This window comes from Neofelis nebulosa, chromosome 16, assembly GCF_028018385.1.
Source record: "Neofelis nebulosa isolate mNeoNeb1 chromosome 16, mNeoNeb1.pri, whole genome shotgun sequence".
In the NCBI taxonomy this organism is placed as follows: domain Eukaryota; kingdom Metazoa; phylum Chordata; class Mammalia; order Carnivora; family Felidae; genus Neofelis; species Neofelis nebulosa.
In genome coordinates this window covers 46609110-46632262 of record NC_080797.1, presented here as the reverse complement: position 1 = coordinate 46632262, position 23153 = coordinate 46609110, and the positions used below count along the sequence as shown (strand labels likewise).

General features: G+C 54.9%; 1 protein-coding gene across 11 annotated transcripts in view; it reads right to left on the bottom strand.

Annotated features, from left to right (window-relative positions):
- The window catches only part of MSI2 (musashi RNA binding protein 2), a 394179-nt gene that overhangs the window by 32939 nt on the left and 338087 nt on the right, over positions 1-23153 (bottom strand). For 10 of the 11 annotated variants that reach the window (XR_009255164.1, XR_009255165.1, XM_058704376.1 and 7 more), the window contains exon 10: positions 19114-19188. Coding sequence is in view for 9 of the 11 variants with exons in the window: in XM_058704376.1 (XP_058560359.1) it covers positions 19114-19188 (75 nt within the window). In the remaining 2 variants the exon portion in view is untranslated. Of the gene's footprint in view, positions 1-13709; positions 15209-19113; positions 19189-23153 lie in introns of those variants that run through there. The other variant, XM_058704379.1, reaches the window with a different exon arrangement.

Sequence of the window (23153 nt, the reverse complement as noted above, 5' to 3'; positions counted from 1 at the left end):
AAAAAAAAACTTATCCAAGAAAGGAAATCCATTATCCTTAATCTCAGATAAAGGTTTCTGCTGGAGACTGAGCACCAGACACCGCTAAGGGCTGGAATTTAATCTCAACCATCAAACGGGGTAGGCAGACTGACAGGTGTGAGAAGAGGGGCAGGGGAGGAGAGCTGCCCAGGCCGCCCCCCACTCCGGAGAGGCCTGCAGCTCTCACAGCACCCCCACCCCCACACGGCACCTGGGACCCCAGGGCCACAGCCCCACCACCCAGCCCTGCCTCCTTGGGAATCTGTCCCGGACCACTTCCCCAGCTCCCTGCCATCCCCCTCCTGTCCTGTTAAGCTGTTCAGCCTCACTGGTCACCCCGAATATATTCTTCAGATGACCTGGCAGATAAGCCCCTGATGCTATTACCAGGGAGCGGGGGACAATGGGCTCTCCTTGTGGCTGGGCTTCTGGGGGATGGGCAGACACAGATCTAAGAAAAGGTGTGTGTGTGTGTGTGTGTGTGTGTGTGTGTGTTGGGATGGGGCTGCCCCAGCCAGGGGCTGTCAGAGGCCAAAGAAGCATGGGGACCCTGGCCTAAAGCAGTCCCTGTGGAGGACAGCCTGTCTCTAGGACAGCAAGATGCGCCTGAGGACCAGGAGGCCCTAGCACGGACCCGGGTGGGAATGAGCTCTCCTGGGCTGGGCTTGGAAGACCTGGGGGTGCAGGGCCTCGCAGACTTGCCTTGTGATCCTGTTTTCAGCATTTCCCCCAAAGCCCTGAGGAGCCAGAGGTCACCTGTGGCAGCCTACGTGCCTGGGAAACCTCTCATTTTATTTCTGAAGGGAGAGGAGTTCTGGGCTGTCAAGCAGAGAACTGCTCCCGTGGCGGGTACTTGGGGTAAGACCTTGGGGAATTAAGCAGCAGGTCTGACGGGGCTCAGGCTTCTTGGGGGGGCCGAGGCCCAAGCAAAGATATGGCACAGCCCCCGGTCCATGAGCGCCCATGGCTGCCCTAGCACCCCACTCACCGCCCAGAATGGGAGATGACCATTCCTTCTCTGCTGCTGGGAATGTGGGGAGGGCTTCCTCCTCAGCAGAGCCTGCCTGGCCAATGCACGAAGGGAGCAACCAGGCTTCTTGTGAAGCAGGTTAGCACAAGTCTTGGATTCAAATCCTGACTTAGCCATTTACTAGCATAACCTCTTGGCAACCTTTGACTTTGGGCAAGTTGCTTAACCCTTCTGTGCCTTGATGTCTCCATCTGTAAAGGGGGCGATGATGTCAGTGCAGGATTAACATACACAAAATGTTCAGATGAATGCCTGCAGGGAGTCAGTTCAAATGAATGTTAGCTGCCATGTTGCTGAGGCCTGTCCAGCCATCAGCCCTGCCTCTAAGGCAGACTGCCTCCCCCCCTGCCACCGCCCGGAGGGCTCTGCCACTTTCTCCATGACGAGCCACATGGTTAGATGGTCAGATGCACACAGGAGGCTGGAATTCTTTCCCCATAACGGTCGCCTGTAATTCTTCATACTGTCCCAGCTTCATAATGCCATTTCAGTGGAGCTAACCTTCCCTAGTTCAAAATCAGAGTATGCATTACTGTTCAGCTCTGACAACAAGGACTGGGCCAAAGAGGGCAGCCGGGACCCTCCTGCTCGAATACTTCCCACTTCTTAGTAGTGAATCAGGCAGAAAAGAGAAAAATGTTTTGTTGATAAAATCTCAGGGCCTGCGAGCTTAGGCGGCCCATCTGGGTGAACTTGGGTATCAGGAATGTGGTCTGTTCCTCCTGATGGTACAAAAGAGTAAAATGTTAATGGTGGAACTCAGGGCTGGGCAGGTGCCACGCCTTAGTTAACGACAGTCACACCCAAAGACCCAAGGTTGCTAGTCTGGAGTTCCTCGGCCCCTCTAACGGGGTAACAGAAGGATCACGGTGCTTGGTGTCAATGCCTCCGACCCGCCCCCCCGGCCTTGCCTTGCTGTTGTAACTTGGGGACGGTGCTTCGCTTCTCTGGGCCCGAAGTAATCAATTCGTGTCTACTGCAAGGAGGGGAGACCAGAATGGCCTGTAACGTTTCCTCACCTCCGACCCCGCGTGGACCTGTCTTCTGATGTAAGAGGATGACGAACCTGGAAAGTGGTGGCCCTGGGGCTGGCGCGAACACACCTCTGAGGTTACTAACTCATCTAAGTAAAAGCTGTCGCCATCCCACTGACAGTGAACAAGACGCTTTTCTGGACGTTTCAGAGCCGTGAGAAACTTTATGGCAAATTAGAAGCGAACGGCACTTCTGACTTTTTTTTGAGAATTATGTGACGCCACGCCGACTTTTTACTGCTTCTGTGGCACTTACCGGGTTCTGCCTTACCTAAGCACAGTTATTTTTACGTGCACGCCCCATTTCTCTCGCTGGGTGACAAATTCTTCTAGGGTGGGGACTGAGTCACATGTCCCACTTAAGACCTAGCCCAGAGTCTGCCCCAGAGAAGGTTCTTGTGGAACAGCAGCTGCTGATGGTCAGGAAGGATGCTCTGAAGTGGTGAATGAGAGCCAGGGCTGGGAGTCACTGCCCTGGGGAAACTACAACCACAAGGCAGTGCCACCTGAACATTTAGTGGCCTCTCTTCACGTGATCCTCCACCCCAGGGGTGGCTAACTCAGATGCCCACAGGAGTGGGGGCCAGGAGCAGAATTAACTAGTGGAAGGTGCCGGACTGCAGCCACCGGGAGAGAGGACCCTGCTCTCTCATGTGCGGACCCTCACCCCTGTTGCCCACTGGACCACCTGGGGAGCCTTAACAAATGCTGAGTCCCGGGCCCCACCTCCGGAGATTCTGATCTATCTGGTTTAGGGGTACAGCCCGGACAGTGGACCTTTAAGTGCTTCCCAGGTGATCCCAGTATACAGCCAAGGGCAAGAACCTTCCGTTTAAAGGCTTTCAAAAATTTCAAAAAGTGAGGGGTGCCTGGGTGGCTCAGTCGGTAGAGCATCTGACTCTTGATTTCAGCTCAGGCCATGATCCCAGGGTTGTGGGGTCGAGCCTCACGTCCGGCTCTGCGTGGAGACTGCTTAAGATCTTCTCTCTCTCTCTCTCTCTCTCTCTCTCTCTCCTGCCCTTCTCCCCTGCTCACGCTCTCTAAAATTAAAAAAAAAAAAAAAAAAAAAAAAAAAAAACCTCCAAAAGTTAAATTGTGGTGCACATCTGCACAGTCCATCACTCCGCTTCCTTGTGGAAGGAAAGGTCCTCCTGACAATACAATGAATCTAACTCTTGTGACCTTCTCTTGTGAGACCCACCGCGGGGCCTCCATTCAGAGCAGTGGGGCTCTGGCCTGGCTGCGGGAGCCTGCACGACACGCGGAGAATCAGGTGCGACCCACATCTCTAGCCTTCCAGGGGCTTCCAGGGGCTTCTGATGCACGGGGGAGGCAGACAATCCCTGATTTAGAGGAAGCCTTGGAGTGTCCTTGGCTTTTAGTAAACACTGAAAGGGGGCCGCTGTTGTTGGCCACAGGGTATCAGGGAATTCATGTCTTTCTTTGCATCCTCTCCCCTGCCCGGTACGAAAAGGTGCCAGCCTGGGTGTGGACTGCCGGCGATATGGTCCTGGCACAGTCACTCCCTATTTCTGTGACCTTGGATGAGTCAGTGGGCCTCTGTGCCTCTCACAGAAAGAGGAGATGAGAAAATTCGGAGTTTCCTTATGGCTCCAACAGGCTGTGATTTCATGAAACACTCTCTTGCGATGCACATAGCCATCCCGAATTGTCCATCATGAGATGAATTTTCCCTATGCTGTGTTTGCTTAAAGCACTCTCCACCCCTTCCCCAGCATGTCCTGCACCTCCAACCACCAGCATTTTCTAGAGATGGTTCAAACATTCCTGGCCAAACCCAGTGTTGCTTGATAGAATCCAAACACTCAAAAATAAGCAACCCAAAGAAGAAATTGTCACCCAGAATGTCGGAAACACGTCCTAAAACAGTTTAGAAAACCATCTGTCATCTGACTGGCCCAGGGCCCTCCCCACCTCCCGGGCAGGCCTGTCTGGTGAGTGACAGGGCTGGTTCATTTAAAGGAAATCCAGAGCTTTGTGCAGAGAGAGAGAGACAGAGTGGCGGCTGCGAGGGGGTGAGGGTGGAAAAGGGATGGAAAAAGGGTGGCTGGTGTACTTTTGGAGGAGGACGACTCTGGGAATTCAGATCGGAACAGAGGGTCTGAAAAAGAGGGGACAACTGATATCCAAAGGGACACATTTACATGATCAAACTGTAAAATTTTGCTTTGAAGAAAGCTTATGATACGTGTCCATTGAAAAACAGAAAAAAACAAAACCCCGAGTTCCTGGCATTTAAAATAGGAATCTGATTTCCACATACCTTTTTAGGAGCGAGACTGACATTCCCCAAGGACACCGACAGTGCCATTCTCCTGGAGACAACCCCACCCCCCATGCCAGGAGAGGGGTGGAGCGCCTACTGGGGCAGAGGTGCTGGAGACGGTGTGGGGTCTCATCCTCAGTCAGGAAAATGACCGTCATTTGGCACCTGGCTAAGGTCCCTCTGGAGAGGAAGGCAGAGGGGCCGATGAGAAGGCCAGGCCTGCCTGCCTGGGTGTAGGGAGGGGAAGGGTGTGTGGCCTGGGCTCGGGCCTAAAGCAAGTGAAAGGCTCTGGGGTCGAGCCCCAAAGGCGTTGGCACCTACGGCAGGGGGCGGCACAAAAATAGTCCCAAATAACTTTTAATGCAACTGCTGTGTCGCTTAATTTTCTCTTTAGATGTTTCAACGCGGATGAAGGGGAGGAACGCTGCACGTCAAACCTTTACGAGGTTTTATGGTCTGGTTGTCAGAGAGCCTCTGTTTGGATGAAAGGGTTCAGGGAAGCATAAAAACTGAAGTCAGGGAGCATCCTTTGGAAACGACATGAAAATTCCCAGAAGAGGCAAGCACAGACCCGGGGCGCCCGGCCAGAAGGGAAAGGTAGTGTGCCTGCGGATTCCTTCCAAATCAGAGGCGCTCAGCGGGCAAAGCAGACAGCCCGCCGTCCTCATGCCCCTGAGAACCGGCAGTGGGGCGAGGCCTGCTCCCCACCCCCCCGTAGAGCTTTGTGGCTTCTGATCTCCTTGGTGACTGATAATGGGCCCTAGTCTCAACCAAGCTCCCAGCCTGGAGTGTGGGGTGGAGGACTGTGGGAGGAGAACTGAGAACATACTTCAGGTGCTGCTTCCTTGCTGGGAGCCAGGAAGCTGAGAGCTCTACGTGGGGACTCTGGCCCAGCATCCTTCTTCCTGGGCCCTCCTACCCTCCAACAGAGAGCTGGGGCCCACAGTACCCTCACTCACCCTGAACTTCTGCAGGCAGCTATGTTAGAGCCCTCCCAGTCTCCAGACGCTTACCCTCTCCGTAAATACTTACTGAGCACCTACTACATGCCGGAAACCGTTCTAAGCACTGGGATCATAGCAGTGAACGAAACTCACGTGTTCTCTGCCCTCATGGAGCCTACAGTCACTAGCCTCTGACAAGAAAGGGGGGGCGGGGCTCCATCTGTGGGATCACACTGCACACAAACCAGCTCCCTGGGAAGGAGAGGAAACTGGCCGATAATAAGCAGGGCCTTAGATAAAGGCTCACTCTGCCAGGGAGAAGGGAGGGATCTCTCATGGACCCATCCAGTCTGCAGCCAGGCCCCTGTGTCCCCTTTAGGGTCTCCTCCTAGCTGAGCTCAAGCCCTGGGTGTGGCTACCCCAAATTCTGCTCGAAGAGGCGGGCAGCAATCAGAAGCGCTGGTCAGAGGCCTGCATCCAGAGTGGCTGACACATTCCACGTGCTCTGGTTCCTGGCCGTACGAGGACACTCTGTTCAACATCACGCTTACGCTCCGGCGAGACCTCAAGAGCAAGGATGGCCGCAGGGAGTTCATGCCGAAAGCAGCCCTCGCTGCTCTGTGCCAGCAGCTTGTGGTCCTGGATAACCCAGGGGTCCCCACTTGCCCACAGAAGGAACACCTGCCTGTCTCTCTCAGACCGAGACCAAGATCTTCAGGTGAAGGGATTCCGGACCGTGGCCTCTAAGGACACATCGGCAACTATTCTGAGTTTCTCCTTTCACGAGGGAGAGTTCTCTCTCCCCCCACTCCTTGTAAACACTGCAATTTCTGCTTAGGAGATGCTCCCCCACCTACCCCCAATGGGTGTTGGGACAAACCACTGGTCTCACTATTGATCCTTCTAGAGCTGGCTATTCAGATGGCTTTTCACACTTCTTCTTGTTCCCCAAATTTCAGATGCTGAGCCAAAAAAATCCTGCTTCCTCCCCACAGGGTCTCTCACTGATCCATTTAAATCTAAATGGCCTGGAGTCTCTATGGGCCTCCTCACCACGTTTACCTTCCCCCGCCCTCCGCCTCCAGCTTCATTCTATATGGGCCTTTGCAATGGCTCTGCCACAGCACGGTTCCAAACACCCACGCCGATGGCACCCACCTCTCTGGACCAGGGCAGGAAACACTCAAGCCTTGAGCACCCCAAGACTTTGGGCTGGAAGACCCCAGGTCCCCATCCTGGCACCATCGGTTGCTCAGTGAGAGCACTAACATCTGTGATCTCAACTCCGCCTGCCCCCCCATGTAAAATGTAGACACCCCCCCCCGCCCCCCACTTTTTGGTCTCCTGAGATATGAGACTTTCTGCCATCAAGTGGCAGAGCACCGCTGCATCTGGCATCACTGATGGGCGGACCATGGATGGTCAGGGAGTCTTGGGGGAAAGCCAGGGTGGTGAGGGAGGCACTCCGGGGGGGCTCAGGGCAGCTGTTATTTACCAACAGGTACAGAAATATTTCACATTTTTAACAGTCAGTATGGCCTACCACTGCATCCCAGCCCAACCCGCAAGGGCGAATGGCAGAACCTTCCCTCCGCCTGTTTCCTCGCCGATACGTGAGAGAGTCTGGTCTAAATGATGAGAAAGTAAGCGGAACACCAATGGCAAAACGGCAGCTACCACTGTAGCACTTTCCACGGCCAAGACCCCAGAAAGTCTCCCCTGGCCGGGCCCTTCCTAGAGGACCTGGGATCATCCCAATGAGCCTGACCCCCGCCCCCCTGCCAGGAAGACATCACCAGCCCCATTTAACAGAAGAAGGGCTCCGGGGTCGGAGAGCTTAAAGGAAACCGTGCGGAGTGATCAAAGCAAGGTGGCAAAGTCCCATCTCCCACACTCACCGGTTGTGACCCAAGAAAAGTTTCCTAACTGCCGTCCCGGGTCCCTTCTGCTCTGCTGTCAAGGAGGCTAACGGTGCCTCCGTGCAGGGCCTGCTGGGAAATTCAGGGAGATGATGGCACTGGGTGCTCAGCACCGTCCTCCAGCATGTGGCAAGCCATCAGCAAGCGGAATAATAACTTTTATTTCTATTTTTATTATTATTGCCCAAGGTAATAACAGTAGCAGAGCTGAGAACTCCCTCTGGAGCCTTCCTGTTCTAAAACCCTATTAATTTACATGACATTTCACATCCAAAGGGCTTTCATAGACAACATTTATAATTTGCTCGTGAGTGATAAAGGGGTGTTTTATCCAAAGCGTGAGCGCGAACTTTGGCGGGGTAATGTGACGGCAGGAGGCAAAGGGCTCGCAGGGGCTCAGGGAGAGACGGGGCCCAGTGACGTCGTGACCACAGGTGTGGACGTGGATCCCAGAGCTCTTGTTGCCCTTTGTCATCAGCCGGACTGGCTGCCCTCTTGCCCTCGGGCTTGTCCGGCCCCTCCCACCTCCTCTAGGAAAGGTGGTCTAGAGGAGCCTCTCTGGGTCATTCCATCTGACTGGAACCCTGCCTGCTTCTCTGCCCCCAACAAGTGCCGTACAGAGGCAACAGCACGTCTCTCTGGTTCACCACCAAGTCCCAGGCATCTAGGGCAGGGCCTGTGACTTGACATGTGCTTAAGAGCTATGTGATGAATACGCCAAAGATGGGTAGGTGGAGGAGGGGCGGATAGGCACAAGGGGGCTGGGGAAGGGCTGCTCCTAGCCCTGCCTGAACCCTAGCCTGTTCAAGACTGGTATCAGAGGTCAGAGGAAGAAAGCCTGGAGTGGCCTCAAACATGTACCATTAAGAGACCTGCAAGGCTGGAAAACCAGGGCTGCCCTGGGGCCAGCGAGACACCTCCTGAGGCTCAGAGCAGGGCAGTGGATGGAGGGGCGGAGGGGCGGGGGGCGGGGGAAGCGGGAGGTGTTAGCAGGCTGTGTTCTCCTCAGAAGCAGCCAGCCCTAGCGTGCCCAGGCCCACTAGGTGGGTTCAACGGTACCCACAAAGGCCTTGACCGGGAACAGCCTCCTAAGACAAGGGCGGGGACTGCATCCCTGGCCCTCAAATTCATTCCCTGGATCTGGGAAGAAGTGGCATCAGCTTCCCAATGACAGTCTTTTGTCCAGCGGGCCTGGCCAGGTAATGGCACAGCCTCGACCCAGATGGGGCCCACAGAATGAACAGAGGCAGGAATGCAAGGAAGGAACGCGTATGATGCTTTGGTGCCTTTACACCTGCTGGATGTGGAAAACCCTTCCCTCAGCTGCCTGCTGAAATTCTATTTGACTCCAAAACGCAGTTCAGATATCACCCCTTCCTGAGAGCCTCCCAAGCCAAGCCAAGGACTCCGTCCCCTGTACTCACTCTGCACACCAGTCAGACTGCACTGGAACACACCTGGCCCCATGTGGGATGTCCTCCAGGCTTGGCCCTCCTTGCTCGCTTGCTTAACATCCCTGTGCCTGGAGAGGACCCAGCCCGGGGCAGGCTCTGATAACCCTTTCCAGAACACTGCAGAAAACGTGCTCTTGTCCTGCCCTCACACCTGAAGGCACAGGGAGGAGAGGTAGTGACCCCATGGGCTGGGATCCCTCAGGGGCAGGGGATCCAGGCTGACCCGCATTCTGGGCAGGGCTCCCCTCCATTTCTTCACCCTGCGGAGGAGGAGGGCATGGGGGCCACACCTCTGCCTTCTGGTCTCTCCTTGGCTGTCCTCGGGAGGACATGAGCTGCCCATCCCTCAGGCCGGGCACTGCCACCTGCCAATAATTTCACTCAATATATATATATTTTTTTGTGCGGGCACCTGGGTGGCTCAGTCAGTTAAGTGTCCGACTTCAGCTCAGGTCATGGGAGTTTGAGCCCTGCATTGGGGTCTGTGCTGACAGCTCAGAGCCTGGAGCCTGCTTCGGATTCTGTGACTCCCTCTCTCTCTCTGCCCCTCCTCTGCTCATGCTCTGTCTCTCTCTCTCAAAAGTACACATTAAATAAAATACTTTGTTGTTCTTTTGCAGGCTTTACACATGCTTTAGCTGATAGAAATTTAAGTGGCAGGCTTTCACATGCTTTAGCTGATAGAAATTAAAACCGAAGGGCTTGAAGAAAGGTGACTATGGTCCTGCTGACAGGCTGACCGGGGACTTTGTGAGCCTGGTGGTACAGGTGCTCCAGAAGGCGGGAGAGGGGAGCGAGGATGGCCATCAGGGGTAGATGGCATCAGATAGGCATGGCGCTCAACCCCCGGGAGGAGGAGGTCCGAAGCCACATCCGCAGCCTCCCTCACGCTGCCCCAGCCTCTGGCAGGGTCCCCTCCTTGGATATGACCCTACCCTCTTCCCAAGCGCTAGATCATGCCTGATCCCAGTGCCCCTCTTAGCAACTTGCGAGGAAAGGGAGCAGGGCAAGGATCAAGAGACCCATTTGACAGATGGGGAAACTGAGGCCGAGAGGAGGCCTTACTCTCCCAGCAGGCCTGGAGTGAGCACAGCACTCCAGGCTTTCGCATGGGGAGCTCAGCGCTCGAGTAGTTGTATTTCCCTTCATTTATGCAGAAGAGCGTCAAGAGGAACGGAAAGCTGATCGAAAGTGAAACCCGCAATTCCCGTCAATTCAGATCGCTCCAATTCATTTCTGCAAACATTTATTAAGTGCCTATTAGGCACTGCGCTCTGCTTTCATCTGGGAATAGCGTCAGCAACCGGTTCTCCATGCGGAGGGCGGGGTGCGTGCCGGTAAGGCCCACACACGGCCCCGACGGCCCTCACGCCAGGATTTGAGGTGTGCGCTGGCACTTGACCTCTCCGTCTTTCAGAGCAGCAGACAGGCCTTCCTGACTACACCTGCCCTCCACTGTCAAACAAGAGGGTAAGGGCCACGTGGTGCAGGAGGTGCTGGCTTGTGATTTAAGATCGGCCCGGGGATCCAGGCTGGGAAGGGGGGAATCCCTGGAGGCGATGCGTGAGGGCCGCAGGGCTGTGCAGATCGGGGTGGGTGATGAACAGACGTGCGCGGGCTGCTGTGTCAGGAGGGGCCTTCTTGACAAGGGAGCGTTTGTCTACAGAACTGCGGGTGCCCGGGTGCGCGGGTCCGAGGTTACGTCCGCGTACCTGGGCGGCCAATCATCTCGTCTTAGCGTTTCAAGATCGGCTCCCAGCAGCGAGGAGCCAGCCGTGGCTCACTGGGTGGGCCCCGTTCTGGAACCCAACGGGAAGCCACGAGCCAGGCAGTGCTGGCAGAGCCTGGGGACCCACCGGATCGGGGGTCCACCAGGGTTCCCTTGCTGGGGGCACGAGAGCCTTACTGGGGCAGAGGTGTGAAGAGAGAGGCCCTGCCACACGTCAGTGGGAGAACAGCGCTGAGGTTTAAATGGACACCCAGGTGAGGGGTCCTCCGAGCCTCTGGTTCTACAATTCCAGCACAGCAAGCCAGGAGCTGCCTCCCCCGGCAAGGTGGCGGAGGCCGGGGAGGAGGGCCTTGCTCTTTCCCCTTGAAAAACCTGAACTCAGAGACCAAGGCAGGATTGCAAGTGCAAGTTATCACCTCTCCCCAGTGGGGTCAGAAAGAAGGGGTGGACAGAAGGGAGCACTTGCTCCCCGCACTGGCCCAGGCTACCAATCGAGGCACGATCCTAGGCCTTTGACGGGGCAGCCACGGGCACTTCTGAACACTTGACGAAACGTCCTAAACCAGACAGAAGCGACAAGGTTGGGTGTGAGCCGCTTTAGGAAGCGGCCCGTTCCCCACGGTCAAGGCCCGCTCTCCTCAGTCATCTGGCTTATGGCAAACTCCTTCCCCTCCCGAGCACTTGGGCTCTCTTCACTCTGCTTTCTACCACCAGGCCACACCCTTCCGGACAAGACAGACCACTCGGCCTTTGTCTTCGCTCAGACTAGCCGAACCTGACCGAAGCTTACCTGGCAGCTGCCCCTACTGACCGTGGGCTACAGAGGCTTGTCCTCCAGAAGGGACATGATGTTCTGGAGCTCCCGCACCTCTCCTCGGACCACACCCACCTCCCTCTGTGTGAAACAGGACAGCCATCTTCCAGAGTGACCGAAAATCACCCAGCACCCGAGAACGATCATTAGAGAAATAAGGAAGGCAAAATGCGTGGCGAGTGGGCATGGGTCCCAGATCCAGCAACCGCGCAGGCATCACTAATCAGTCATAGCCCCTCTTTCTTTCTGTTGAGCTAGGACTTGGCCTCAACATCACTCTTAGGCCGGTGCTCCAGGAGGCCGGTACCCATCAGTCAACATCGGCACGCGAGAGGAATCCTGTTTTCTGTTGCTGGAGAGATCCAAGCACAAGCTGGGACTTCCAGAACCAGAGTCCCAGGGTGACCCCATGCACTGCCTGGCTGCTCCCACCGAGCCTGGCCGGTCCCCCCGCCTCCCCCCCCCCCCCCATTGCTGATGGACCCCTGCAGGGCCACCAGCCGGCCTGAGGCAGGGAGAGGAACGGAGCCAAGAGATAGTGAGGCAGAGGGGAGGAAAGAAGAGAGGAAGTGAAGGTGCAGGAGGAAGGGAACAGAACTGACCCTTGTGGTTTCTCCACGGGCCCCCCACCTCTCTGATTCACCTTGGAAATCTAATCACATTACTCCTCTACTTAAAATCCTGTAAGCGTTTTCACTTGCTTTCGGGATCAAATCTAAATTCCTGAATCTGACTCACAAACCTACCGTGACTCAATCCTGCCTCTCTTTAGTCTTGTCTCCCCTCCCCCACCCAAGATACCCCCTACAAGCTGCTCATACACTGAAATCTGTATAATCTGTGGGACCTGAACTGCTTCCTCTTTCAGGTTTGTGGCAGAGATTGCTAAATATTCTGTATTATTCCATTATTATTATTATTATTATTATCCTGTATGTATTCCACTTTTCTTCCTCAGTACCCTGTTTTTAGCTGGCATGTGGTTACCTGAAATAAAGGCATTTCTGAGGTTCCCTTGCAGCTAAAACTAGTCATATGAATGAAATCTGATCAGTGGGATCTAAGCGGAGTGCCACACTTAACTTCTGAGAAGTATTAAAGGGAAGAGATGTGCTCTTCTGGGACAAGTATATAATGGCTGGAGCTTGGGCAACCTTCTTAGACTATGAGGTAGAGTTTTATGTTGAAGAGAATAGAATGTGAAGAGTGGCCTCTAATACTGTGAAGCCACATCCAGGCTTCTTTTACATGGGAGAAACAAATTCTTACTTTGTTTCGGTCATTATTACTTTGTGTTTTCATTCTTTCTTAAAACTACCTGGTTCAGTGTCTAAGCATGTCATTTCTCTGCCCGGGATATACTTCCTTTCCTTCTCTCCCTAGTGAATTTTGTTTGACTTTGCGAGACGACCCAGTTCGGATGTCATCTTCTCTAAAGGGCCTTTCCTGACAGTCCCCTAGGCTGGACAAGCAGCCACCCATTGTCTCCTTGTAGCAAAGAGAGATTCCCTCTTTATAGCTAAGCACCTGTGTCATGATGTCCAATGGCCCTGACGACTGGTTCTCTCTCCATCAGCAGGACTATGAGCATTTTCAAGGAGTGAGCCTCATTCACGTCCAGACCTGGTACCTAATCTAGTACCTGCCAATGTGCAGATGGGGAGGAACTGAAACTGCAGGGTTGGGGTGTGAGGGTGGGCAAGAAGTCCCAGAAATTCTCTGGCTTTACTCGGGGATCTTATATCATTTCTTTCACTGACAAGCAGATCCACCAATGGGCAGCTCCACTGAGGTTGACAAGGAAGAGAAAACCACTCTGGAGAGTGACAAAAGAACACGATTTCTAAACCTTCTAACTGCACAGCATTCACCACTTTACAGGGCACGTTCCCAGATGCACGTTATCCTACTTCATTCTAACAACCTAACTAGGCTCTGTTATCATCCCGGGGGCTTAAAGGGCTAAATCACTTGCTTAAGGTCACATGGCAACCACATGGCCAAGTAGGACCTGGAAATGAGGTCCCTGTAGCGTCACGTCTCCAACCCACACTGTCCAGGGGAGTTAGGAGCGCAAACCATGTGCAAAGCACACATAGGCCGGTGTGCACGAGCATGTGCACGAGCTTACACACACCTGGGGCACAGATGGGAGGGGCTCCAGATGTTCCAGTGACATTTTCTCTCGAGGGCAGGAGTGATGGCAGAGGAAGGGCCGCGGGGGCTAACCGTGCAGCTGCTGCATGCAGAGTGTGTGCACATGGTCTGCCACTCCGCTCAAGGACAGGACCGCCTCGAACAAATGCAGGAGACGTGGGGAAGCAGGGAGGGCTGGCGACAGGCAGCAGCCAGGGGGGAGTCCACATGCTTTCAGAAACTGCACTGGGCTGTCATTGGTACCAGTTATTCCGTGCATTCACCTTCCCCGGAGCGAGAACAGGACACTGTCAGGCTAAGAGATAGCAGCACACAGCACGTCCGTGATAAACAATTTATTTTTCTACCTCAGTTGCTTACAGGGGGAGAAAAATAAAACGTCATTAGGGAGAAGCACAGATGAACTATTTACAGAGATGAAGAAAATTCACAATGGCCGTAACGTCTGCGAGGCAAGCATACTAGGACAAGTTCACCAAAGCAAAGCAATTCATAGCAAAACAAAATAAAGGGGGGGGGGGGAGGGGGAGGAGCCGTACAGCTATGTTTAAAAAAAAAATACCACTCGTGAAAAAGCCTGCAGGAAAATCAAAGGAGGCTAACCAATTATTACATCAAGCATCTTTAATGAGACGAGCAAAACCACACAGGTTGGGTCTCAAGGACAGTGACATTCAAACAGATGGATCTGCTCACATCAAAAACATCCAGTGGAAACACGTGGGTGGGTCACTTCTCACAAACTATGCGCATGAACAAAGGGGTGGCTCTTGAGGGTCCTGCTGCGCTGTACTTCATCAGTCCAAGAGAGTGGGGGCATTTTATTTCAAATGCAGAAGTGGAGGGGATCAGGATCACAGGAAAAGCAAGCCCTTCTTGGGGGGGGGTGACCATCAGGGGTGCCAGTCAGATCAGGGAGACCCTCTGTGTTCTGTCCCCTCCTACATCAGTGGGCCAAAGGGCCGTGATGCCACCAGGGAATTCAAGGCCAGGGTGGGCAGGGAGGTGAGGGTGGGGGTGCTGGGGAAGGCCCCTCCTTCCTATGCCCACGGTGCCCGAGACACGGCAGCGCCCAGGTGACTCTGCTGTCCCTTCTCAGGGACAGGTGTACTTATGTTATTGGCAATAGTCACTGATGGACTGGCCCCCAAAGACAAAAACAACCAGATAATGCTGGTTTTTCAGATACAGTTTTCCTTCCAGATTCAGTTTTCTATACATTAGTATTTACAGGAACAGGGTGTGTGTGTGTGTGTGTGTGTGTGTGTGTGTGTGCTCACTTTTGGCACTGTCCACTATAGGACATAGGTGCTCCAAGTCACATATCCCCAACTCCTGTGGGCCATCCACACTAAAAGCCCACCCCGTGGAATGTCCCAAGAAGCCTATTTGGTCAATATTTAAAGTAATTTGATGCCTGTTTCCTGGACTCCCCTGAGGAGGCTCTACAAAGTTTGTGAGAAGCTTCCTTCTGGTCCCGTTACATTCCAGGTGAGGGTGGGAGGTTGGGGTAGGTGGGGAGAATGTTCACACTGGGTACAAGAAGCAAAATGCCAGGGGACCGCACAAGAAAAAAAAAAATTCTTTTTAAACTGAGTGAGGCAGTGAGGACATGAGTCTTTTCCAAGAATTAAAAAAAAGAAAAAGAACATTGGTTCAAGCGGGCAGCTAGGACAGTCTCGGCAGGCACGGACCATGGCTGGGCTGGCCCCGGCCGGGACTGTGTCCTCTGTCTAGTAATGGTAGCAAACCCCGCTTTGTTATGCCTCTCTTAAGAGCTAGTTGATAAAAATTATGTCTTGTGAAATCGGCAAATAGTCTGCAAAGTGAAATAAGAACAGAAATTAACAGATTACATGGAAACCAGAGTCCAGGGGGCGGGGGGAAAGAGAGGAAACGAGGGAGGTCGCCGATGAGGACCATCATTCTTTGAGCCCCAGTACTGATCCTCAGGGGACGGGGACGGGGTGCACGCGGTGGACACTGGGCCTGGGAAGAGGGAGCCGCTTCCACAGTGGTTGGTCACCACTTGATCTTTCTAGAGAACTCCTCCTCACTCTAACAATTACCCATACGTGTCCAGCCCTCTTTGCCAGCATCTCACTCACTTTCACAGAATCCTGAGGGTGGGCAGAGGCAGGCGCCGCTCAATGCCAACCGTGCGGCCCCGGACGGTGTGCTGCCACCCCAGGTCACAGAGGCAGAACGGGGCTCCGCTGAGGGACACGGGCAGCCAAGCACAGGACACGAGGTGGGTATTCACAGAAAGGGCCTGCCCAGGTGAAAAGCAGGGCCCTCTGTCCTGAGAGGGGACCCAGGGCACATGGTTGTGAACAACCTCAGGGGCTCTCTGGGACCTGGGTGTCCCTTCATCTCTCCTGGTAAGCCCTCGCACGGCCCCACAAGGATGGGTCCAGAAAGGGGCTCGGAAGGGTGCGGCGCCCCCACACATCGTGAGAGAGACTGGGGGCGGCAAACGGGGGAAGTGGCGCTTGGCAAGGACACGGACAAGAAAGATCACGAAGCAAAAACCTCAGGGCCGTCTGGTGGGGAGGGCAGTGCTGCTGTCACCGACTCACAGAGCCCCAGGGTGCGGGGAGGGGTCAACGGAGTCCACCGGAGAAGGGTGAGCGGAGGGCAGATTTGGGCTGCCCTCCTCCGGGCCGTCCCTCTGCACCCAGCCCACTCGCCAGGCCCAGTAGAACACTCCTCACAGGCACGGGGCAAGAGGCAGATGTCAGGGCATTCCAAAGCTCCCGACTCACAGACCCTGTCCCGGGGCGGAGGCTCCAGGAGGGGTCAAATTTGGTTCTCGAGGGGAGCCACCACAGGGGACTACCTAGGCTGCTGGGGAACAGCAGACGGGGCGTCTGCCCCGCGAGAGGCAGCGACTCCAGGGGGCGAGGGCAGCAGGGGCTGGACTCTGAAACCGGCCTGCCTCCTCCCAGGGTGATGTGGGCGGCCAGGCCCTGCCACGGGGTCACCTCGTCCCAGCCCGGGGCCACTCCACACACCGATCCTCCCTGACAGCAGGTGGCCTCACTCTTCATGGCCATCGGTGAGGGCACACAAGAGACTTCACACCCAGGTGTGAGCTGCAAGGGTGGGGACTGGAGAGTCTCATGGCTGGGAGACAAGAGGACAGCCAAGTCCCACGGGTCAGGGAGCCTCTGGCCAGACAGATTCCTGTCCTCATCAAGTCCAGCCAACTGGGTTAAGCTACAGGAACCGGTGACTGTGACACACAGACCCTGGACAGGGTCAGTCCTAGCCCACTCCAGGTCCCTCACACCTCTGCTCTGTTCCCGAAGCCTTGGCTTCCAGTGAAGGGCTGGGCAGCTGGAAGACTATGTCATCCTACCAGCCTTGGTCGGTCACTCTCGCCTCTCTGTGTGGCATACATGTCCGTTGAGGGCAGATCCAAGGACACAAGTCCTTTAGACAGAGGTTTACCAGACTTTTCCTGGGATGGCTCGTGAGGCAAGGGCAGGCTCTTAGACGAGACAGGGCCCTTAGCATGGGATCCACGGTCACCCCCCAAATCATTCCATGTTAGGATCCCCCAACTCTGCCTGCCTGGGACTAGGACCTCACCGAGGGGCAATGGCAACCTGCGTATGAAGGGAGGCAGGCTGAGCTAGGTGTGCAGAGCGGCATGGTGCTCCCAGTGAGTCAGGATGGGAGCCTATATGTTCCCTGGTGAGGAAGCCAGGGGAGGGAGAGGGGCATGAAAGGCTTTCCTAAAACTGCCACCAGCTTCTGGGCTGAGGAGGATGGGCAAGCAGTGAATAGGGACGTTGACCCGCCAGCTCTCCCTGGGAGGGGCGTGTGGACCATGCACCCCCCACCTGTTTCTTTATGCTCCAGAATGGCACCATCCAGCCCAACTTTCTACGTGCTGTGCTAACGGCAGCCACTAGCCACATGTGCCTGCTGAGTAACTGAAGTGTGGCCAGGGTGACTGAGAAACTGGAGTTTTCATTTTATTTCATTTTAATTTCAATCTAAATTATAGTAGCTGCGTGTGATTAGTGCGATCGTACTGGACAGATGGACGCTAGAGAGAGTGTAATGCAGCAATTAAGACCCAGACCACTTGGGTCTAAATCCTAGCCCTGCTCCTTGCTGCTTATGACCCCCCCTGAACAGGGTTTCCTGCCTCTCCAGGCCTCAGGGTCCCCATCTGTAGATGGGGAAAGTCTAATGGAGGTGCAGACTGGCTGTGGTGCCCACTGCCCTGCTTCAAGGGGCCCACAGGCACCCCAAAGCAGCCATCTGCTGTAGACGAGCGGGGGCGGGGGGGGGGAGGCTTCCTTAGAGCCACCCTGTGGAGGGCCCTGCCCTGATGGCCCCAGGGGACACGCTCACGGGGAAGTCTCTCCTACTCATACTCTTCCATACGGAACTTCTGCCGCTGTGTCTGCCGCCCCTGCCCCTCTCAACCCTACAATCGGAAAGATGCACAGACCCCGGGGACTATCCTGCCCAAACCCCTTGTTTACAGAAGACAGAGATGAGGCCCAGAGATGTCAGGTGATCTGCCTGTGACCAGGCAAGAGCCTAGGGCTTCTGTCGCTGAGTGAGGATCTATTACCCGTAGGGCATGGCTCCAAGTGCCCCAAATGCTTCTTGACCTCCTCTGGAGCACCCTTCCCTGCTCCAAAGCTCAGTCAGAGACGTGCAAATACTGGGTGAGACCCTCACGAACCTCTCCCTGCCTTCCTCCCTGGCTTCTGGATGTGATCCTCTAAGGACTGTGTCCGAGCTCCCTGGGCCTCTCAGAGCTCTGGGTCCAGGCAGGATGACCAACCAGGAGTGAAACTGCTGGAAGCCCAGCCCCTGAGGGAGCCTCCCCCACCCTGGCAGAGGACCCAAGAAGACAAAGCTTGTTGCTAATGCCTTCTCTAGAAACTCTGGCTGTCCATCTCTGCACACAGACACCCCAGGTGCCCCTATATACCGTCTGTACTCCAGGTCAGGGAAAGGCTGGCTCACCCCCTCAAGGGACAAGTAAAGCCCCATAAACATTGCTTCCTTCAGCACCCTTTCCCTCACCCCTGCAAGACCATGCCTGTCCGGGCTGCCTGCCTCAGGTGGGGGTCCCAGGTCTCCCAGCTGCATGGGAGCTGGGGAACCCTGGGCACGTGAACGGGCACCACCATGGGCTCTGCCTCGAGTCTCTGACACCCACATGCAGGGGAGGGACCATCTACACACCCCCACTCACGACAGCGAACCCAAACCCCAACGGCACACCACAGTTACACACAGAAGGGCACAGAAGTCAGGGTCGCCAGGAAAAGCTCAAGGAAGCGGGAGTGAGGGGGAATGGAGGGAGGAAGGAAGGAAGGAAGGACGGATGTGGGTGGGTGGGAGGGAGGGAGGAAGGAGATAGGAGAGGCAGAGGATGAGTCCAGTCCAGTGAGCGAGAACTTGTAACCGGCTCCAGACAAAAGAGAGTGGGTAGAGAGAGGGAGGGCTCCTGCCTCAGCTCTTTCCCCTTCCCCTAAAAGCTGCTGCTTTCAAATACCCGGCACCGAGGACACACTTTGGTTAATCAGACATCGAGCTGCATCCTGACCCTGGAGTTCAGAGGATTTGAACCTCAGCTCCTATAGGTCATTTCTTGAATGGACAGGTGTATGAGTTGTGTTCTCTCTAGGGATCCTCCCGCCTCCCCTCAAATGCAGCCCCCCCAAAGCCCTGGGAGACAAAGACACTCACCTGGGAACTGATAGCCATAGCTAGGAGCAAATCCAGGGTAGCCGCGCCCATAGGTTGCCACAAAGTTGGGATAGCCTTGAACACAGAGAGAAAGATCACAGTCGTGTTAGTACAGCTGCCTCAGGTCTGGGGTGAAATCCCAGAAAGGGCCAGAATGAGGACAGCCTGAGTTATTTTCCTGCACAAAATGATTTGTCTCCCGTGAGGGTCTTTACCCAGCCAGGGCTTGGGTCACCTCTCTACTGTGGCTGGGGGCACCGCTGTCAGCCTGCTGGTAATTAACCTGTATTTGGGCAGAGAGACCCCCAAAGCCCATGCACTTTCTGGAACCTGCAGAGTAAATGCCACGCGTTAGCACCAAACACGGGGCCTATGCCTGGCTCTGACATTTGGAGAGCTTACCCTGAATGTACTTTACCTTAAAGCTATTGACAGTAGGAGATTAAAGTCCTTGTAATGCCTCCTCCCAAGGCAGCGAGCAGCAGTTCCAGCACCAGACAAAACAGGAGTACTTGGGGGGTGAGAGTTTAGGGGCAAAACTCAGGGCTGACCCTGTGCCTCTGGAAAAACACTGGGCTTAAGAAGCCATGGCCCAAGGGAGGCAGGGTCCCAGGGGCTTATGTCCAGGCACGGACACTCCAAAGGGTGTCACAGCATCTTCCCAAGGCCCTCCGAGAACGGTGAGGTTCTGGCTGGGTTAAAACGTGCACCAGAAGCGTGGCCCGCACCCCGAAGCCTCGTGCCACATGTTTTCACGGGCATTTCACAGAAAGCGTATTTTCCACATGATCTCAGCAGGTCACCCCGGGGGTGGCCAGTAACTGTGGGGTGCTTGCTTGTGGAAACTGCTGCCAGGCTGGGTGTGGGGTGCAGAGGAAACTAATGGAACGTTCTGGTGTTGGTGTGGTCCTCTGTGATATATTATGAAACTCCCAGTGAGCAGCCACTCGGCTCTCGACCCTGCATCGTGCTTGCTCGGGCCACTTCACGGTTTATGTCCCTGCCTCTTGACCCAGGCTACAGAGAAGGCTGGCGTGTGGCCTGCTTGGACGGATTCTACCGGCCACCGGAGACCCGTGGCTACCCCCCTGTTCCCTTCCCGTCAGGCCCACTCTGCCTCCCTCCACTCAATGGATCGGACTCTTACTACACTCATGCTCTTCAGCAGTTGACTTTTGCTTTGACCTCTGAGGTGGGTGTCTATGATTGTTTTCGGCTGCCCAGCACCTGAACCCCATTTCTGTGTTTGAGTCTTAGAGAGAGGCCTGCCTCCCATCACAGAAGCAGAAAAGGGCCCTTGCTCTCTCTGAGCTAGGCAGCTGGGAAGTAGGTCATGAGCCTGTGCTCAGCCAATGGAAGTCTTCCTTGGATCCATTTCTGGGGCTAGTGGGGCGGAGGAGGGGGCGGTAATGCAGAATTTATTCTGATGACATCAGCGTGAGCCCAGCACCCGGCGGTGGCAACGGTGGCCTCCTGACCAGGTCGTTCCTGGGTTGTGCCTGGGTTGTGGCTGTGGCTGACCGCCCAGCTCCCCGGTTCCTGTCTATTCTCCAGCCTTCCTGGCAATTCTGTGTGTTGATGAGCCCCTGCCAACAACCTCCTTTTTTTGCTTCCAGCAGCCAGAGTTGTTTCTGTTCCTTGCCACCAAAATGCTGGTAGGAAGTTGCTCTGATGGGTGGGGTTTATGATAGTCTCCATGCCCTCCAGCCACGAGGGCAGCAGTGTCTCTGCGGTTTTGTACAGCAACTTAAACACCCCCGCAGACACAGGCTCTGGGGTCTCACCATCCGTGTCCCAAGTGCATCTGGACACGTTACCAGCATCTTCTGACCTGCGGCGCGGGCTAAAGGAACAGGATCATTCCTGAGGTTTCATCTGGAGGGGACTCCGGCAGCGTTGAGTTACAGTCTGCTGGTCTTCCTGCTGCCTGTTCATAGAGCTTTGATGCCTTAGAGGTCCAGAGGTGGGACCCGCCCTTCCTCACGTCTCCATGCCTGCTGGTGTCATAACTCCTGCTCCACCAGAGGAACTGTCATCAGACCCAGAAGGGGGGCTCGCCCTTGTGGGCATCAGGACACTTGGGTTCCACGCTTGCCTCTGGTCCAAGGCCATGCCCTTGGCGGGAGGGTCTTCCTTGTCCTCTGTCAGCTTGAGTCTTGCCAGCCGTACAAAGCTCTGCAAGGTCCCATGCAGCATGGACGGGCCCAAACTCTCAACTGAGGCCAGCCGTGGCTCCCTTCCCTTCCCTTATTTTAGCCAGAGCCTTTCCAAATTTGCAGTCGCAACTCACTGGCCAACTGACCTGTTTCCACCCCAAAAAGGGCCTCGTCACCTGCTCTTTCCCTGGGTGTATATTGCTCGGCGCTCGGTGTCTCCCCGGCAGAAGGCTGCCCAGACAAGACAGGATGACCTGGCGGTTCTGCACCAACTGCTGAGGAGCAGGGTATCCAAGTGTAACGCTAAGCTCTGGCACCCGGTGCGGAAAGGAACACGGGGACAGAGAAGAAGGGATAGAGGCTAAGACTCGATGCCTTAAGCAGACGCACGCTCAGCGGCTTCTTCCCTGGTATTTATTTCATGGCTGGCCAGCTCAGTTCTCCTCCGAATTAATCACCTGCTATCAAATCAGATCTTTCATGACTAGATTTCTTAAACCATTATTTCAACAATATTGATAAACGGATTATATGCAAACAGCCAAATCACTGCTGCCTAGGGGCTTTCCTGGTGAAAAATGACTCCTTTGCCTCTAACTTCGTGGCACTAGGGGTCTGAAATATTTTAATCTGACAGCAGAAGTGTAGACCCATGTGTCATCTTCAAGACTCCTTCAGGGTGTGTGTGTGGGGGGTGACGGTGTGGGGGGGGGAGGGCGGCACGCCCAGCCCCTCCCTGACTCGGGAGGGAGTCAGATCTCCCAGATGTGCTTTCTTCCGGGCACATGTGACCGTCTTCAACAAGAAGGAAGACAAGCACGGTCAAGCTCACCCCAATTTTGGGCCTCACCCCAATCTTCCTGGACACGTCAATACTGTCTCCTGCACCACCAAGATGAGAATTTGGCACCTGCCAGAGTGGGGGGGGAATCTTATCTCCGCCCCCCCATCGCGAACATCCTCTGGGTCAGGCAGATGAAATCATAAATTTATAATACAACATTACTTCAATTTTCCTCTTCATTTACTGCTGTGCAGCCCAGCTCTGCTCCAACGGCTCAGCGCCCCGGCCTCACGGGGAAATTGGCTGGCTGCATATGAACACCACATTAGAGCACACCGACGTGGACGCTCCATCAAGCCATATTATAGCGAGATGACCCGGCCACCCCTTCCATGAGTAGCGGGGCCCCTCCCGCACCGGCCACTGCACCATTTATTTGCTCAGTACTCTGGATGCCTGATCAATCCCACAGTAATTATCTCTTGTCACTAAAGGAAAAACTAAGCCTGCTGCCTTGGATGGCCACCTTTCTGGAGGACAGGCTCTCCATTGTGAGGAAAAACAGAAAAAAGAAAGCAAGTCAGAAATCAACAACAGCATTTGAATCTGCCAGTCAGATCACTTCAGGGCCTCCTTTCGGGGATGCCGGCAGAGTTCTCTGAATTGTGGTTCTCGATCTTTGCTCCGACTCTAGAAGATGTTCGCTCCAACCCTGGAATATGTTTGCATTCTAGGCTGGGCATATGACTCATCCTCTCCCGGGCTCTGTGACTCAGCTACTCAGTCACGGAAAATTGCTCCCATCAGGCCCCCGACTTGAAAGAGACAAGAAAAGTGCTGCTTATCCAGGGACCTGCCCGAGCATGACATATGTGCCAAGTGGGCTGCAGAGCACTGCCCAGGGCACCACGTTGGCTCAGTGAGGTATGCATCCAGATGCAACACCTAGGGCCTGAGCCCTTCCCAGGCCAGGACGTGAAGGCCAAGGTCTACCGAGACGCCCAGATCCCAAAGCCCAGGAGCATCTTTAGGCCTACACTGTCCAATTCAAATTTAAGTCTAAATTATGATGAAAAACTCCAGCTTCTCGGTCGTAGGAG